This window comes from Vulpes lagopus, chromosome 6 (genome assembly GCF_018345385.1).
Source record: "Vulpes lagopus strain Blue_001 chromosome 6, ASM1834538v1, whole genome shotgun sequence".
NCBI lineage: Eukaryota > Metazoa > Chordata > Mammalia > Carnivora > Canidae > Vulpes > Vulpes lagopus.
The window spans coordinates 75439693-75459629 of NC_054829.1; the positions used below are offsets into that span (position 1 = coordinate 75439693).

Sequence of the window (19937 nt, forward strand, 5' to 3'; positions counted from 1 at the left end):
GCTTTGCCTTGCTTTTTCAGGATTGCCATGGCTATTTGAGGTCATTGTGGTTCCCTAAAAATTTTCAGATTGTTTGCTCAAGCTCTGTGAATAATGGTGGTGATATTTTTATACACCTACCTGGAATGTGTTACTAGCTCTTGGTAGCACAGATATTTTATCAATATTTATTCCACTAATCTATGAGAAGAAATATTTTCAATCTACTTGTGTCTTCCTTACTATCTTCCATAAGTATTATGGAATGTTGATACTGTACATCCTTCCCTCTTTGGTTAGGATTTTTCTTCATTATATGATTATTTCTGGTGGAATTATAAATTTCATCAACTCCTTGATTTTCTCTTTTTCTGTTTCATTTGCACTATATATAAAATCCACTGACTTCCTTGTACTGATTTTAAAATACAATTCAGATTTTGCTGAATTCCAGTATCAGTTGTAACAATTTTTTCACAGCAATCTTGGGATTTGAACTTAAAGTAACTTGAGTGTGAAGAGTGAAAGTTTGACTTTTTCTTTGCTGAGTTGGAGGACTTTTCCTTCTCTTTGTTTTCTGATTGTTGAGGCTAGGACTTCTAGCACTATGGTGAAGAACAGTGGTGATGGTGGTCATCCCTGTCCTGTTCCTGATCTTAGGGGAAAAGCTCTCAAATTTTCCCTTGGAGGATGACATTCCCCATGTGTCTTCTGTAGGTGGCCTTTATGAATTTGAGGATGTCTCCCTATCTCTACACAGCAACATGTTTTTATCAAGAAAGTATAATCTCTTTCGTGAAAATTTTTTGGCCATCAGTTGAGAGGACAAAAAAGGTCCTTTTCTTTTATTAATGACTCAAATCCCATTGTTTGATTTGCAGGTGCTGAACCATCCTTGCAGACCAAAATTTAAGCCCGTTTGGTCCTGGTGAATTATGCTATTAATGTACTGTTGGATCCTGTTTCTTAGGATCTTTGTGACAATTTCGCATCCATATCCATCAAGTCTGTAATTCTCCTTTTAAGTTGGATCTTTGTCTGCGTTTGAGGTCAAAGAAATGATACCCTCAGAAAATGAACTTAGAATTTTCCTCTAATTTCTATTTTTTGGAACATTTTCAGGATAGATATTAATTCTTTTTAAATGCTTGTTGCATTCCCATGGGCAGCCATCTGTCCAGGACTTTTGATTGTTAGAAGAATTTAAATATGTTTGATTTTCATTTCTTGGTTTTGAGTCTGTACAGTTTTCTATTCATTCCTGTTTCAGATTTGGGTGTTTCTTCATTTATAGGAAGACATCCATTTCTTCCAGATTGCTGAATTTGTTGGCATGTTATTGCTCCTAATGTTCTCTCTCATTAATAATTTATTTTTAATTTATTTATTATATATTTTATTTAAGTTCAATCTGCAAGCATATAGTAACACCAAGTGCTCATCTCATCGCGTGCCTTACTTAGTGTCCATCACCCAGGTACCATGTCCTACAACACACCTCCCCTTCTGCAACCCTTTTCCGAGTCCCAGAGATAGGAATCACTCATGGTTTGTCTTCCTCTCTGATTTACTCTCACACATTTCCCCTCCTTCCATTATGATCCCATTCACTATTTCTTATGTTCCACATATAAGTGAATCTATGATTATTGTACTCTGACTTATTTCATTGCCATAATACCCTGTAGTTCCATACACATTGATGAAAATGGTACTTACTGATCCTTTCTAATGATGGAGAAATATCCCTTTGTATATATAAACCGTATCATTTTTATCAATTCATCTGACAAAGGTCATCATGGCTTCTCTGAGAATTTGGCTCTTGTGGACATGGCTGCTATAAACTTCGGGTTGCAGGTGTCCTGCCGTTTCACTGTATGTGTATCTTTGGGATAAATCCCTGACAGTGCAATTGCTGGGTCATAGGCAGATCTATTTTTAAAGCTTTGAGGAACCCCACACAGTTTTCCAGAGGGGCTGCACCAGTTCACATTCCCACCAACAGTGTAATATGGTTCCCCTTTCTCCACATCCTCTCCATTTGTTGTTTTCTTTCTTATTAATTTTCCTATTCTCTGAGGTGTGAAGTGCCAGCTGAATGTGTTTGGATGTGCTTTTCCCTGATAGAAAGTGATGTGGAGCATTATTTTCATGGACTTGTTGGCCACAAGTAGGTTTTATTTGGAGAAATTTCCGTTCATGTTTTCTCCCCATTTCTTGACTGGATTCCTTGTTTCTTGTGTGTTGAGTTTAAGTTCTTTATAGATGTTGGTTACAAGTTCTTTGATTTGTCATTTACTAATATCATCTACCCTTCTGTATGTTGTGTTTTAGGTTTGTTGACAGTTTCCTTTGCTCTGCAGAACATTTTTTTTGATGGAACTCCAAAAATGCATTTTTGCTTTTGATTCCATGGTTATTATACATATACCTTGCAAGAAATTGCTGTGGCTAAGTTCCAAAACATTGTTCTCTCTCTTCTCCTCCTAGAGATTTTGGTGGATTGTTCTCTCATATTTAGATCTTTTAATCATTTTGACTTTATCTTTTTGCCTAGTATAAGAGACTGGTCTACTTTAATTCTTCTACATGTGTCATTAAATTCTCCCCATGCCAATTATTTTTTAGACTGTTTTATTTTCCCAGGGGACATTCTTTCCTATTTTATAGATTATAGACCATATGTTTGAGGGTCCACTTCTGAGTTCTATATTCTGATGTATTGAACAGTGTGTATGATCTTTTGCCAGTACCACACCGTCTTAATGATCACAGCTTTGCTGTACAGCTTGAAACCAGCTTTGGTTTTCTTTCTCAACCTTACTCTGGCTATTGGAGCTCTTTTCAGATTTTATAGATATCTTAGGATTGTTTGTTCCATCACTGGGAAGAAAGCTCGTGGTATTTTGATAGGAATTGCATTCAGTGTCTATATTGCCCTGGGTAGCATAGACATTTTCACAATGTTTATTCTTCTGATCCTTGAGCATAGAATGTTTCTCCATCTGGTTGTGTCTTCATTCATTTCTTTCATACGTGTTCTCTAGATTTAAAGTACAGATCTTTACCTCATTGGTTAGGTCTATTCCTAGTTATCTTATGGTTGGAGCCAATGTAAATGAGTTTAAAATACCCTAATTTCTCTGTTATCAGTATCATTGTTAGTGTGTAGAAATGCAGCTGCCTTCTAACCTTGGTTTGTCTCCTGCCACGTCCCTAAGTTGCTACATCCTTTCTAGAAATTTTAGATGATATCTCTTGTGGTTTATATAAAAATATCATGTACTCTGCAAAGAGGGAGAGTTTGAATTAATCTTTTCCATTTTGAATGCCGTTTATTTTGTTGTCTGATTGCTGATGCTAGGAATTCTATTTCTTTTGTGAGCAGAATCAGTGAAGGCCTGCATCCATGCTGTCTTCCTGAGTTTAGGAACAAGCTCTTTTAATCCCCATTGAGTATGAGATTCACTGTGAACTTTCCATAGATGGCCTTTAAGATATTGAAGCATGTTCCCTCTACCTTCTACTTTGAAGAGGTTTAATCAGGAATGCCTGCTTTAATTTTTCCTATGAGTTCTCTGCATCTAGTTAGAGGACCACATACATCTTGCCTTTTCTAATATTTTATAAAGATTTTATTTATTTATTCATGAGTGACAGAGAGAATGAGAACAAGAGAGAGAGAGAGAGACAGAGATACAGAGATAGAGACAGAGAAAGAGTTAGAGACATAGGCAGAGAGTGAACAGGCTCCATGCAGGGAGCCTGACGTGGGACTTGATCCTGGGACTCCAGGTCACGTCCTTGGCCAAAGGCAGGAACTAAATCGCTGAGCCACCCAGGCATCCCTCATTGTCTTTTCTATTATTTTTTGACTATTATCTACAAATACTTATTGTAACACTTGAATAGAACTACAGGAAACCCTTGGCATTTATACAAAATATTGATTCATTGTTAGGTTACAAAAATTTATACATAGCAAAATTTAATGCCCTTTACATAGAAAATATTAGACTACTTAAACAAAACTTTCAGAAATTCCTGGTAATAGATACAAGAATTAGAAAAGTAAAATTAGGCTTGAGATACTGCCTCTTATACAACACTGGACTCTAACAGAACCTCCACTCCTGGAAAAAATATTTAAGTCTGTCATGCAACAGGAAAACAAAACAAGCTGTTTTGGAACAACTGTTCTACACAGAAGAGAACTTCTCCCAATTAAAAAAAGGTGAAGATCCAAATAGGCATTTTTAGGCATTAACAAGAACAAAAAAATCCAAATGAAATATTATACTTGAGGTTCAATTTTATTTTATTTTTTTTAATTTATTGATTCAGAGAGAGAGAGAGACTGAGAGGCAGAGACACAGGCAGAGGGAGAAGCAAGCTCCATGCAGGGAGCCTGACGCGGGACTCAATCCCGGGTCTCCAGGATCAGACCCCGAGCTGCAGGCAGCGCTAAACTGCTGCACCACCGGGGGTGCCCTTGATGTTCAATTTTAATAGCATCTTGATAAAGGTATGCTTCCTTTCATTTTAATACATTTCTGCACATGTATATGTTTTGAAATCCAGGAAACAGCCAAACTACAAGTTAATTGTTAACATGAATATGCATAATTAACCCTATATTATGCAGCCCCTTTTAGAAAGCACTGAAGCACCCAACAGCCATATGTATCATTTCATAAAGAACAACACAGTTTACCATCACTAATATCCAATACTTATAATCACTTAATGTTCTGGAACACAATAATTTAGAAGGTAAGTTTCTTTTGAAAGTGGCTTAAACTCAAGCAGGTGTTTCTTGCTGAACATTGAGCTTGTATTATTCCAGGAAACTTTTCATTTAAAAATGAAGTAAATACCCATTCTAATTTAAATTACTTAAGCATTCAAGTCTATAAAAGTAGGAGGAGGTCTGTGGTCCATTTGTAAATGAGATTTTTAGATAGTTGGTGTGAAACTGTAAACTTGCTATTCAGACCACATAAAAATGGTTTAGAATGGTGGTCATTTTAATAAGGTAACACTTCTTAATTAAGAAAAACGTTTGTGGAACAAAAGTCTATGAGTTATTTTGTGTCTCCTGTTGTAAAATAAGTTCTTAGAAATCTGAAACAAATACTTATTAAGGCAGAGCTGACATTTATTTCCCAGGATGAAGAATGACATCTGGGCCATTTTATTCAAGGAAATCTATTATGAATTTTTTTTTGGAAAGCTTGTCAATGAGTCAGAATCCAGCTTCTTCAATGGTAGGTATAGTAGATTTATAGTATATCATTTTAGCATTATTGAAAAATAAATTTCTGATTGGATCAGGAGACTAATGTGTCCTGGAATTAAAGAATAGAGAAGTCACTTAATTTAAAAGAAAAGCCAATTGTTAAGAATCACATGACCCTGAAACAAAGTTTAATAAATGTCAGCTTTCAGAAATGGAACCCTCACCCCCATTCCATTTTATTCCCCAAATAGATCAATTTACTTGAGGACAGATGGCATATGTGAATTGATGGTCAAATTCCTTGATGCTGGCACATCCTTAGTCCCTCTCAAGGAGTATGCCATATTCTCAGCACTCCTCTTGGTAGGATCGCTCTACCAATAAACATGAATATGCCACAAATTTCAGAAAGATTAATAATCATTTTGTCAAAGTGTTGCCTTTTAAAATGGCGAACATGAAACCTCCAATATCTGCTTTATAGAAAAAGATTTACCTACAGGAATGTTTTCCTAGAAACACATCCCCGCAGCTTGAGACAGACAGTGAAGTGTTTGTACTTCTACATATGTTTCTTTGGTGGGGTACGCATATGTACTGCAGAGCAGCTGTCTGATGACTTCTCAGAGCTGCAAACTCATCGGCCGTAACACTCTGGCAAACATTTATGTGTAAGAATTGAGTTGTTCTTTTGACCTAGACTGGATATCTTGCAGTTCCTGTTCTTCCTTTGCTTTGATATCCTGGTAAGCCTGCATTTTGCTTGCATCCTTTAAGTAAGCCCAGTTAGAAGATAGTATCATGAGGAAGTGGATCTGGAAAAGAAGGGTGAGCATGATTGGTAGTGAGCATGTCAGAAGGCAAAGCAAGCTGCTAGGCAGATTAGACCATCTTTACTGTCAAAAGGTAGAGTTATTCTGTATTAATACTCATTTTGCTGTCAGAGCCATCATATACCGGAAGCAGGCTCTACTAGTATGCTTAAGAGTTAAAAGGCTGAAAAAAATTAGTATACAGACATAATGAACTGAAAAAAATGGCCAAAGTTATTGTTAAGAAAAAGCAAAAATGAAATAGGAGAGGATGTTTTTTGTTTGTTCGGGCTTTTTTTGTTTTTGTTTTTGTTTTTGTTTTTTATCATTTTGGGAGTAATTTAAACTAACACAGACATTCAGAAACACATTGTGTACTTCTTTTAAAATCAGTGTGGTGCAAAGATCTCTACTCTCTGTGGATAAAAATCAATTCCCCAAAGGCCTAGAAGTGAATAATATTTATTTTGAGTAATGAATATAAACGATGTATTTGACATGGCAAAATTACCTGAATGTCAAGACTACAATTTTAAGACCTCTAAGCAAAGCACGCAGTCTGTGTTAACACATTTTCTTTTTTTTTTAATTTTTATTTATTTATGATAGTCACACAGAGAGAGAGAGAGAGGCAGAGACACAGGCAGAGGGAGAAGCAGGCTCCATGCACCGGGAGCCTGACGTGGGATTCGATCCCGGGTCTCCAGGATCGCGCCCTGGGCCAAAGGCAGGCGCCAAACCGCTGCACCACCCAAGGACCCTGTGTTAACACATTTTCAATAGTGAAACTCCAGGTTTTGTTCTCTAACTGCCATTAGTGCATTTCAGAAAGTGTACAAATCCTTCTTCGTTAGAGTTGATATGATCAACACTTCTTTCCCGCTTATTTTCCTCATCTTTCCTGCAAAATCTACATCTCCAGTGCGTCATATTTCCCTTTCAACATATCTGAGACTTTCAGATCCAGCCACAATTTCTGTTTCCCTTAAAACCTGACGTGCATTTGGAGACCTGGCTCTGAGGAATCAGGGACTCTGCACCAAAATGCAACAATGCGAGGTTACTGATGGTGTGGCTTTGAAAGGAGGGACTGTGTTGTGCCGAGAGAACACATGCCCCACATTCAGATCCTGGTCTCATAGAAAACAACTGGGTGCTCTTTATTTGTCTTCATATTGTCCTCTAGCTAGTGGCCTACTTGGAGGGGCATTTATTTGGTAGTGAGCCATGTAGTCTGAAAATAATGTTTAGTCAATTTTAAAATATGTTTGCCTTTTTTCCCAGAGTCGAAGAAAACAAAATCCAGATGAAAACATCTCTCTGCCATCTTCTCTCCAGCACTGGTATTGGTTATAAAGCAAGCAAAAGTAACAGACAATCATTGACAGATGAATGGATAAAGAAGATGTGGTCTCTGTATGCAATGGAATATTACTCAGTCATTAGAAATGACAAATAACCACCTTTTGCTTTGACATGGATGGACCAGGAGGGTATTATGCTGAGTGAAATAAGTCAATCAGAAAAGGACAAACATTATATGGTCTCATTCATTTGGGGAATATAAAAATAGTGAAAGGGAATAAAGGGAAAAGGAGAGAAAATGAGTGGGAAGTATCACTGAATGTGATAAAACATGAGAGACACCTAACTCTGGGAAACGAGCAAGGGGTAGTGGAAGGGGATGTGGGCGGGGGGTGGGGTTGACTGGGTGACAGGCACTGAGGGGGCACTTGGAAGGATGAGCACTGGGTGTTATGCTATATGTTGGCAAATTGAACTCCAATTAAAAAATAAATCAAAAAATTTTAAAAAGTAACGGACAAGGCAGGTGTTACCATGTTTTAGCACTACATTTAGAGATACGGCTCAAAGTTCAAGAAAGTTATTTTTTAATAGATCCTCACCAATGTCATTACATAACTGAATCATTTTCACAACATGGAAATAGCCAGATCTCATCATTTTGTAATTCATTCCCCACATGGTCATTGCTATAACAGCATTGGGAGGGAGGAGTTAAGATTCTGGATCAGGGTCCTTGAGCTTGTCTCGTAACTGGAACATGATAGGTAGTTATGCAATCATTCTGATTTCCAATTAAATCAGAGGTCTGGGAGAACAAAAACGGCAAGTCGACATGTAGAAAATCGACCATCTTTTGGATGTAGGAGGTGTGGATGTTGTCATGACATATAGCTGTGGCGATGATGACAGGAGGGAGGCTGATCCAGAATATTCTGCATAGTAGTATGAGCAGCAGAGAGGAAAATCTGAACCTTTTGAAGTCCGCTTCCATGGGGATGAGCTGCCTTGAAGGTGCACAGGTGGGAAAGAGGGAGGAATCCCAGGATACTAATGAGTCTAATGAACCCCAGGGTTGTGGGAAGAATGTGTGGCACAAACGTGATGCACAGCAACTAAGGACAGGAGCATGAATGGTGGCTGAGGACAGTGATTCCAGGTGTGGGTTTCTTGCTCTATTTTGTCATAACCTGAGTGTTTTCCTGGGACCAGATTGTAAAGGACAAATAAGAGGTGAGACCCTGTTTAAGTGTTTCTGGGTGATGTCACTGCATTCCCAGAGTCTGTGGATTAAACAAAAGACACTCATTCTCACAGCTCTGGAGTATGGGATGTCTGAGGTCCAGGTGCAGGCAGATGTGGTATCTGGAGAGAACCCACGTCCTAGCCCGTCGTTTCCCTGTCAACACATATGGGGCCCAGAGGCAGGGAGCTTTCCTAGTCCTGGTGTATAAGGTCCCTGATCCCATCAGAAGGCTGTACCTCCTGACCTAAGTGCTACCCTAAGGCCCGACCTCATCCTCCCATCACATGGACGTTAGGTTCCAAAACAGGGATGTAAAGGTCACACAGTGACCTGATATCAGCACCTGAGGGATCCATGAGTTATCCCCTGCAGGTGGAAAGTCCTCCTCCACCTTTGTTCTCTCAGTTTTCATAATAGTTTAGTTTAATTTGTCATCACACGGTATCTTTGAGTGTCACCTGCTGACACCTGTGATCACCAGTCCTCCCTCTTCTCCTCCTGCCCCACCTATGGGAAATCCATCAAGAACCATTGAATTCCCTCCTTTGATGCAGGTGGGACATTGACTCCACACAAGCCCCTCCTGGAGCAGCACCTCATCCCTACCACTGTCCCACAACACACACCACGCCAGTGTCCTTCCAAAATCCAAGCACTTATGATGTGCTGAGAGGCCTGCCCTGCTCTCAACAGACATCATGATGAAGGTGATAAAGGTTTGTACTCTCGTGTCTGGGTGTGTTTGGGGGGTCTTCAGACTACACATCCTCACAATGTACTTCTTGGGGCCCCTTGCTTTCCCAGATTCACACTGATATTGATTCTGTGAGAGTGGTTCAAGACTGAAGTCACACCTACATTCCGTCTTCTCTCCATTTGATTTTCGAGCCCTTTGTAGTGTCATGACCAGCATGAACTTTATGTTGTTTCTAACATCCTTGCATATCAGAAACGAGGAATACCCACCCTTTGCAACAACGTGGATAGAACTGGAGGGTATTATGCTGAGTGAGGTAAGCCAATGGGAAAATGACAAAAATGTGATCGCATTTATTCAGGGAATGTAAAAAAATCGAGAAAGGGAATAAAGAAGAAAGGAAGTAAAATGAGTGGGAAATGTCAGGGAAGCAGACAGAACATGAGAGAATCCTTACTCTGGGAAATGAACAAGGGGTAGTGGAAGGCGAGGTCAGCGGATGGTAGGGGTGACTGGGTGACAGGCAGTGAGGGGGGCACTTTGCGGGATGAGCACTGGGTGTTATGGTATATGTTCGCAAATTGAAATCCAATAAAAATATACAAAATAAAATTATTGCACAGTGAGCTGGGTGGTTGTTTCATGCTGCATGTACACAGCTGGGACTCTTATAAAGGAGAAGTTGTGGTAAATGGAGATATGGGTAATAAACTGGTATTAAAGGACGGTAGTAAGAAATTTTAAGCAGATTTATCCTTGAGCATATAAGAAGAGTTGTTGACTAAAAACAACCAACTTTCCAAATCAGAAACTGAATTAGGAATAAGCAAAGCAAGAGGCTGTCATTTTTGGACGTTGGAATATTTCTCTTTCTATGACAACAAAGTGTGTAAGTTAGAGACTGAATACATAAGCACAGAATCCTGTGCCCAGAGAGACTCCCTTGGGGAAATTGCTCCTTAGAGAGGAAGCCCAGACCCTGACAGGAAACCTGCCCAGAACCTCCATCTCCACCTGCTCCTGGGCCTTCAAGACAGAAGTGGTGAGGAGTGTGCACCCCCCAGTGGTCCTCATCCCCTTCTACAGAGAGGTTTGTGTCTGGGCTCACACTGAGGTCGACTCACTGTGACCATCGCACAGTAATACACAGCAGAGTCCTCGGCTCTCAGGCTGTTCATCTGCAGATAGAGCGTGTTCTTGGCATTGTCTCTGGAGATGGTGAATCGGCCCTTCACAGCGTCTGGGTAGTATGTGCTACTTCCATCACTGCTAATCCCTGCGACCCACTGCAGCCTCTTTCCAGGAGCCTGGAAGACCCAGTCCATGTAGTAGCTACTGAAGGTGACTCCAGAGGCCACACAGGAGAGTCTCAAGGACCCCCCAGGCTTCACCAGGTCTCCACCAGACTCCACCAGCTGCACCTCACCCTGGACACCTGCAGACACAAGACATCCTGGTCAGGAAACTGTCCCACATCCTGTTTCTCTCACTCACCTCCACTCACAGACTCAGGGTATCTGGTTCTCCATGAATTACCTTTTAAAATAGCGACAAGGAAAACCCAGCAGAGCACAGACTCCATGGTGGTTTGTCTGTGTTGTGTTCTGAGCACTGAATGGGGTCACCTGGGGACCCTGGGCCTGGAGCTCCTCTCCCAGCTGCAGGGTCGGGGCTGGGCTTGTTTAATCAGTGGAGGGAGAGCCCTATTTGCATGTCCCCTGACTATATAGTCACCTACCAACTTAGATTCAATTCTTAATAAGTTATATACAAAGACTGTTTCACAACCCCACATCAGTTTCTTTTGGTTTCACAGTGGATTTATGATGTTCTAATCCATCAACGTATTTATCTTTACATTTCTGTTCCTTTTTAAAGGTCTTTCATAAGTATAGGTCATTTTAAACATTATTAATGAAGTTTAATCATAAATATTTATTTTTGGTACCAGTATAAAGGTGATTGTTTTGTAAATTTGATACAGAAAATTTGTTGGTAGTGTGTAGAATTTAACTTTATTGTCTATGTTGATTTTATATCCTGAATTTTTTTGAGCTCATTAGTTACTTCTAATTGTTTTTCGAAATAATTTTCCTCGTTGACTATGTATATGCAAACAAATTATTTAACTTCCTGTTGACTGATTTTAATATATTTTATTTTATTATTGTCTAATTTCAAGGGTAATCTTGGATTTAGGTGCATTAATATTTTCCCTGTTATTTGTCAGATTCTTTAATATTTTGTCTGATATATAGCAGATCTAGGAGAGTGAATGAATTTCTTTTTGCATGTGGATCAGCTCCCTAATATATGGTGTGGTGCGGGACCTCACAAAGGACAGGAAGTCTGTTCACAACTTCTGCCCAATTCTAATTGGAGATATATATCTTTGGTGTGTGTTGAGATTGATAAGTTCATTTTAGATTAGAATTCAAGCCTTTAATCTAATAAGACATTTCCAAATAACTTCTCGCATTCTCTAGGTGGCCTTTTAGTTACTTTGAGTGATTCCTTTGCTGTGAAAATGCTCTTTCCTTGATGAAGTCGCCATAGTTCATCTTCCTTTGTTTTCCCTTGCCTCTGGAGACACAATTAGTAGTGGTTGCAGCTGAGGTAGAAAAGGTGCTGCCTGTGTTCTCCTGAGGATTCTGATGGTTTCCTGACTCACATTTATGTCTTTCATCAACTTTGAGTCCATTTTTGTGAATGATGTAAAACAAGTGTCCACTTTCATCTTCTGCATGTGGCTCTCCAATATTGCCAACGGCATTTATTGAAGAGATTTTTTTTCCATTGGTTAGTCTTTCCTGCTTTGTAAAGATTTTTTGACCATACTATTATGGGTCCATATCTAGGTTCTTAAAGTTTTCTATTTATGTATAAGTCTGTATTTTTTCCAGCGCCATATTGTCCTGGTGATCACAACGTCGTAATTTACCTTGCAACCAGAATCACGATGTCTCCAGCTTTGCTATACTTTTTCAGTATTGCTTTGCCTAGTGGAGGTCTTTGTGGTTCCATAAAGGTTTTTAGATCACTTGCTCAAGCTCTGTGACAAATGCTGGTGATATTTTATAAACCTGGCTTTGAAAGGATAACTTACTCTTGGTAGCATAGTTATTTTTTCAATATTCTTCTAATCTATGAGAATAAATATTTTCTATCTACTTGTGTCTTCCATACTGTCTTTCATAAGTGTTTTGGAATGTTTAGACTATACATCCATCCCTCTTTGGTTAGGATTTTCCCTCATTACCTGATGATTTCTGGTGCAATTATAAATTGCATCCAGTCTTTGTTTTTCTTTTTTCTATTTCATTTGCACTATATAGAAAAGCCGTTGACTTCCTTGTATTCATTTTACATGCTCCGATCTTGCTGAACTCCTGTGTCAGTTCTAGGAATTTATTCAAAGGAATCTTTGGGATTTGAACTTAAAATAACGTGTGTGTGAAGAGGAAAGTTTGAGTTTTTCTTTGCTGAGTTGGAGGATATTTTCCTTCTGTTTGTTGTCTGATTTTTGAGGCTAGGCCTTCTACCACAATGGTGAAGAACAGTGGTGATGGAGGACATCCCTGTCCTGTTCCTGATCTTAGGGGAGAAGCTCTCAACTTTTCCCTGTTGAGGAAGACATTCTCCATGTGTCTTCTGTAGATGGCTTTCATGTTGAATATGTTCCCCTATCTCTACACAACAAGAAATTTTTAACATGAAAGTATAATCGCTCTTGCCAAAAGCTTTTTGGACATGAGTTGAGATTATAAAATGGTCCTTATCTTTTGTTTTATTAATGATCCAAATCCCACTGTTGGATTTGCAGATGCAGAACCACCCTTACAGACCAAAAATTAGACCCATTTCGTCATGGAGAATTATCCTATTAACGTACTGGTGGATCCTGTTGCTTAGGATCTTGGTGAAATTTTGCATCCATATCCATCAAATATATTAGTCTGTAATTCTCCTTTTAGGTTGGATTTTGCTTTTGAGGTCAAGGCAATGCTACACACTGAAAATGAGCTTGGAAGTTTCCTTTAATTTTTATTTTTTGGCAAATTTTCAGGATAGGTATTTTTTAATAAATTAATTTTTATTGGTGTTCAATTTACCAATATACAGAATAACACCCAGTGCTCATCCCGTCAAGTGTCCCCCTCAGTGCCTGTCACCCATTAACTCCCACCCCCCACCCTCTTCCCCTTCCACCACCCCTAGTTCTTTTCCCAGAGTTAGGAGTATTTATGTTCTGTCTCCCTTACTAATATTTCCCACACATTTTTCTCCCTTCCTTTATATTCCCTTTCACTATTATTTATATTCCCCAAATGAATGAGAACATACACTGTCCTTCTCCGATTCACTTACTGCACTCAGCATAATACCCTCCAGTTCCATCCATGTTGAAGCAAATGGTGGGTATTTGTCGATTCTAATGGCTGAGCAATTTTCCATTTTATACATAAACCACATCTTCTTTATCCATCATCTTTCAATGGACACCGAGGCTCCTTCCACAGTTTGGCTATTGTGGGCATTGTTGCTAGAAACATCAGGGTACAGGTGTCCTGGCATTTCATTGCATCTGAATCTTTGGTCAAGATTCAGACCAACAGTGCAATTGCTGGGTCGTAGGGTAGGTCTATTTTTAACTCCTTGAGGAACCTCCACACAGTTTCCCAGAGTGGCTGCACCAGTTCACATTCCCACCAACAGTGTAAGAGGGTTCCCTTTTCTCCGCATCCTCTCCAACATTTGTTTTTCTGGCCTTGTTAATTTTCCCCATTCTCACTGGTGTGAGGTGGTATCTCATTGTGGTTTTGATTTGTATTTCCCGGGTGGAAAGTGATGCAGAGCATTTTCTCATGTACATGTTGGCCATGTCCATGTCTTCCTCTGTGAGATTTCTCTTCATGTCTTTTGCCCATTTCATGATTGGATTGTTTGTTTCTTTGGTGTTGAGTTTAATAAGTTCTTTATAGATTTTGGAAACTAGCCCTTTATCTGATATGTCATTTGCAAATATCTTCTTCCATTCTATAGGTTGTCTTTTAGTTTTGTTGACTGTATCCTTTGCTGTGCAAAGCTTATTATCTTGATGAAGTCCCAATAGTTCATTTTTGCTTTTGTTTCTTTTGCCTTTGAGGATTTATCTTGCAAGAAGTTACTGTGGCCAAGCTCAAAAAGGGTGTTGCCTCTGTTCTCCTCTAGGATTTTGATGGAATCTTGTCTCACATTTAGATCTCTCATCCACTTTGAGTTTATCTTTGTGTATGGTAAAAGAGAGTGGTCCAGTTTCATTCTTCTGCATGTGGATGTCCAATTTTCCCAACATCATTTATTGAGGAGACTGTCTTTCTTCCAATGGATAGTCTTTCCTCCTTTATCGAATATCAGTTGACCATAAAGTTCAGGGCCCACTTCTGGATTCTCTATTCTGTTCCATTGATCTATGTGTCTGTTTTTGTGCCAGTACCACACTGCCTTGATGACCACAGCTTTGTAGTACAACCTGAAATCTGGCATTGTGATGCCCCCAGCTATGGTTTTCTTTTTTAAAATTCCCCTGGCTATTTGGGGTCTTTTCTGATCCCACACAAATCGTAAAATAACTTGTTCTAACTCTCTGAAGAAAATCCATGGTATTCTGATAGGGATTGCATTAAATGTGTAAATTGCCCTGGGTAACATTGACATTTTCACAATATTAATTCTGCCAATCCATGAGCATGGAATATTTTTCCATCTCTTTGTGTCTTCCTCAATTTCTTTCAGAAGTGTTCTATAGTTTTTAGGGTATAGATCCTTTACCTCTTTGGTTAGGTTTATTCCTAGGTATCTTATGCTTTTGGGTGAAATTGTAAATGGGATTGACTCCTTTAATTTCTCTTTCTTCAGCCTCATTGTTAGTGTATAGAAATGCCATTGATTTCTGGGCATTGATTTTGTATCCTGCCATGCTACCAAATTGCTGTATGAGTTCTAGCAATCTTGGGATGGAGGCTTTTGGGTTTTCTATGTAGGTTATCATGTCATTGACGATGAGGGAGAGTTTGACTTCTTCTTTGCCAATTTGAATGCCTTTAATGTCTTTTTGTTGTCTGATTGCTGAGGCGAGGACTTCCAGTACTATGTTGAATAACAGTGCTGAGAGTGGACATCCCTGTCTTGTTCCTGATCTTAGGGGAAAGGTTCCCAGTGCTTCCCCATTGAGAATGATATTTGCTGTGGGCTTTTCGTAGATGGGTTTTAAAATGTCGAGAAACGTTCCGTCTATCCCAACACTCAGAAGCGTTTTGATCAGGAATGGATGTTGTATTTTGTCAAATGCTTTCTCTGCATCTAAGGAGAGGATCATATGGTTCTTGGTTTTTCTCTTGCTGATATGATGAATCACATTGATGGTTTTACGAGTGTTGAACCAGCCTTGTGTCCCGGGGATAAATCCTACTTGGTCATGGGGAATAATTTTCTTAATGTGTTGTTGGATCCTATTGGCTGGTATCTTGTTGAGAATTTTTGCATCCATGTTCATCAGGGATATTGGTCTGTAATTCTTTTTGGTGGGGTCTTTGGTTTTGGAATGAAGGTGATGCTGGCCTCAGAGAACGAATATGGAAGTACCCCATCTCTTTCTATCTTTCCAAACAACTTTAGTAGAATAGGTATGATTTCTTCTTTAAATGTTTGATAGAATTCCCCTGGGAAGCCATCTGGCCCTGGACTCTTGTGTTAGGATGTTTGATGACTGCTTCAATTTCCTCCCTGGTTATTGGCCTGTTTAGGTTTTGTATTTCTTCCTACTCCAGTTTTGGTAGTTTGTGGCTTTCCAGGAATGCGTCCATTTCTTCTAGATTGCCTAATTTATTGCGTAGAGCTGTTCATAATATGTTTTTAAAATCCTTTGTATTTCCTTGGTGTTGGCAGTGATCTCTCCTTTCTCATTCATGATTTTATTGATTTGAGTCTTCTCTCTCTTCTTTTTAATAAGGTTGGCTAATGGTTTATCTATCTTATTAATTCTTTCAAAGAACCAACTCCTGGTTCTGTTGATCTATTCCAGAGTTCTTCTGGTCTCTATTTCATTGAGTTCTGCTCAGATCTTTATTAACTTCTGCTGGGTGCAGGATCAATTTGCTGTTTTTTTCTCCAGCTCCTTTAGTTGTAAGGGTAGCTTTTGTATTTGAGTTCTTCCCAGTTTTTGAATGGATGCTTGTATTGTGATGTATTTCCCCCTCAGGACTGCTTTTGCTGCATCCCAAAGATTTTGAACGGTTGTATCTTCATTCTCATTAGTTTCCATGAATCTTTTTAATTCTTCCTTAATTTCCTGGTTGACCTTTTCATCTTTTAGCAGTATGGTCCTTAACCTCCATGTGTTTGTGGTCCTACCAAACTTTTTGTTGTGATTAAGTTCTAATTTCAAGGCATTATGGTCTGAGAATATACAGGGGACTATCCCAATCTTTTAGTATCGGTTCAGACCCAATTTGTAACCCAGTATGTGGTCTATTCTGGAGAAAGTTCCATGTGCACTTGAGAAGAATGTGTATTCAGTTGACTTTGGATGCAAAGTTCTGTAGATATCTGTGAAATCCATCTGGTCCAGTGTATCATTTAAAGGTCTCGTTTCTTTGGAGATGTTGTGCTTAGAAGACCTATCGAGGGTAGAAAGAGCTAGATTGAAGTCACCAAGTATAAGTGTATTATTTTCAAAGTATTTCTTCACTTTGGTTTTTAATTGGTTTAAATATTTGGCAGCTCCCACATTCGGGGCATATATATTGAGGATTGTTAAGTCCTCTTGTTGGATAGATCCTTTGAGTATGAGATAGTGTCCCTCTTCATCTCTCACTATAGTGTTCGGGGTAAATTTTAATTTATCTGATATGAGGATGGGTACTCCTGCTTTCTTTTGAGGGCCATTTAAATGGTAAAAGGTACTCCAACCTTTTATTTTCAGGTTGTAGGTGTCCTTCCGTCTAAAATGAGTCTCTTGTAGACAGCAAATAGATGGGTCCTGCTTTTTTATCCAGTCTGAAACCCTGTGCCTTTTGATGGGGTCATTAAGCCCGCTCACGTTCAGAGTTACTATTGACAGATATGAGTTTAGTGTCATCATGATATCTATTCAGTCCTTGTTTTTGTGGATTGTTCCACTGGACTTCTTCTTAAAGGGGAATTTTAAGAGTCCCCCTTAATATTTCTTGCACAGCTGGTTTGGAGGTCACATATTCTTTCAGTTCCTGCCTGTCTTGGAAGCTCTTTATCTCTCCTTCCATTTTGAATGAGAGCCTTGCTGGATAAAGTATTATTATTTTTTTTTAATTAACTTTTATTGGTGTTTAATTTACCAACATACAGAAAAACACCCAGTGCTCATCCCGTCAAGTGTCCACCTCAGTGCCCGTATTATTGGTTGCATATTCTTCTCATTTAGGACCCTGAATATATCCTGCCAGCCCTTTCTGGCCTTCCAGGTCTCTGTGGAGAGGTCTGCTGTGACCCTAATATTCCTCCCCATAAAAGTCAGGGACCTTTTTTCTCTTGCTGCTTTAAGGATCTTCTTATCTTTGGAATTTGCAAGCTTCACTATTAAACGTCGAGGTGTTCAACGGTTTTTGTTGATTTTAGGGGGGGATCTCTCTATTTCCTGGATCTGAATGCCTGTTTCCCTTCCCAGATTCGGAAAGTTTTCAGCTAGGATTTGTTCAAATACATATTCTGGCCCTCTGTCTCTTTTGGCGCCCTCGGGAACCCCAATTAAATGTAGGTTTTTCTTCCTCAGGCTGTCGTTTATTTCCCTTAATCTGTCTTCATGGTCTCTTAATTGTCTGTCTCTTTTTTCCTGAGTTTCCCTCTTTGCCATCAACTTGTCTTCTATGTCACTGACTCGTTCTTCCACCTCGTTAAGCCTCGTCATTAGGACTTCTAGCTTGGATTGCATTTCATTAATTGATTTTTAATTTCTGCCTGATTGGATCTAAATTTTGCAGTCATGAAGTCTCTTGAGTCCTTTATGCTTTTTTCTAGAGCCACCAGTAGCTGTATAATAGTGCTTCTGAATTGGCTTTCTGACATTGAATTGTAATCCAGATTTTGTAACTGTGTGGGAGAGAGGACTGTTTCTGATTCTTTCTTTTGAGGTGAGGTTTTCCTTCTAGTTATTTTGCTCAGTGCAGAGTGGCCAAAAACAAGTTGTATTGGGAAAAGGAGAAAAGGAGAGAGAGAGAAGGAAAGAAAAGAGAAAAAGAAAAAAGAGAAAGGAGAGAAAAGGGAAAAAAGAAGAAAAAGAGAAAGAAAAAGAAAGAAAGGTGAAAAAAAAAGGGGGTGGGGGAAGCAATCAGAAATCAAAAAGAAAGGAAAAAAACACAAAACAAGACAAAAAAAAAAACAAAAAACACAGGGGAGTATCTTCTGATTCTGTATACTTTAAGTCCCTTGACTTCCTCTGGACCTGGTCCGTCTAGCTGGTCTTCTGGGGGAGGGGCCTGCTGTGCTGATTTTCAGGTGTTAGCACTTGGGGGAGCTGCTCTTCCTCCTGCCTGGTGCAGGGCTCAGTGGCGGTTGTTTACCCCGTGAGGCCCCAGGAGAAACAGCCACAGTGGGCGGCAGCTCTGGAAACCTGGATTCAGCTCCCGCAGGAACTCCAGGGCTCTCCATCTGCAGGGTCTGGAGGCTCCGGGGCGGGGCCGCTGATCTGCTCAGCTCTGGGCAGGAGCGTCCTTGCTGTCCTGGGCCCTCCCAGCCTCTGCCTGTCCCTGGGGGAGGCCGAATCCTGGGCTGTGTACCGGCGCCCTGTGCTCCGGAGCCTGCACTGTTGGATTTGCAGTCCCGCCACGCAGCTGCCGCCGGAGCCCCTCTGAGCTGCTCCCAGAGCCGCGCCACCCCTCCGCGCAGAGCTTCTTCCTCTGCCCGAGCCGCCGCCACCGAGTTGCTCCCAGGGCCGCGCAGCCCCCTCCACGGAGCTGCCGCCGGAGCCCCTCCGAGCTGCTCCGGGTCCCGCCGTGCCCGCTGCAGCCCTTAGGGAGCTCAGCGCACTCTCCTGCGCATGCTGCAGGTGCCTGTTAGTGTGCCAGGGAGCCTGAGGGCATCCCTGCCCTCCTGGGGTCCTGCTCTAACTCCCTGCGGGCCCCTTTCCGCCCGGGAAGGTTGGTGCAGCTCCTGCTTCTTGGGGACGGGGCTCTCCTGTCCTGGGGACACTCGCCCCTGCCTCAGCCCGGCTCCTCGCGGGGCCCCTCCCCCTTGGAGGCCTTTTGTTTCTTTATTTCTTTTTCTCAAAATAGGTACTAATTCTATTTCAATACTTTTTGCATTCCCAGGGGTAGCCATCTGTCCCAGGACTTTTGATTGTCAGAAGACTTTAAATATGTTTGATTTTCATTCCCTGTTTTGGAGTCTACAGATTTTCTATTCATTCCTGATTCCAACTGGGTTGTTTCTACATTTACTTGAAGGTATCCGTTTTTTTCTCTGATGGCTGAATTTGTTGGCATGTTATTGCTCATAATATTCTCTCTCTTTAATAGTTTATTTTTCATGTATTTATTCAATATTTATTTAAGCTCAATTTCCCAACATAGAGTAACACCAAGCGCTCATCTCATCACGTGCCCTCCTTAGTGCCCGTCACCCAGGTACCATGTCCCACCACCC

The 19937-nt window shown here is 40.2% G+C and overlaps 1 gene segment (V, D, J or C); it reads right to left on the reverse strand.

Moving 5' to 3' along the window:
- Positions 1-5886: 5886 nt before the first annotated feature.
- On the reverse strand, positions 5887-10943 carry LOC121492645. The segment is given in 3 exon segments: positions 5887-6036; positions 10406-10716; positions 10818-10943. Coding segments are annotated over 3 exon segments (507 nt in total).
- Between the last annotated feature and the right edge of the window lie 8994 nt (positions 10944-19937).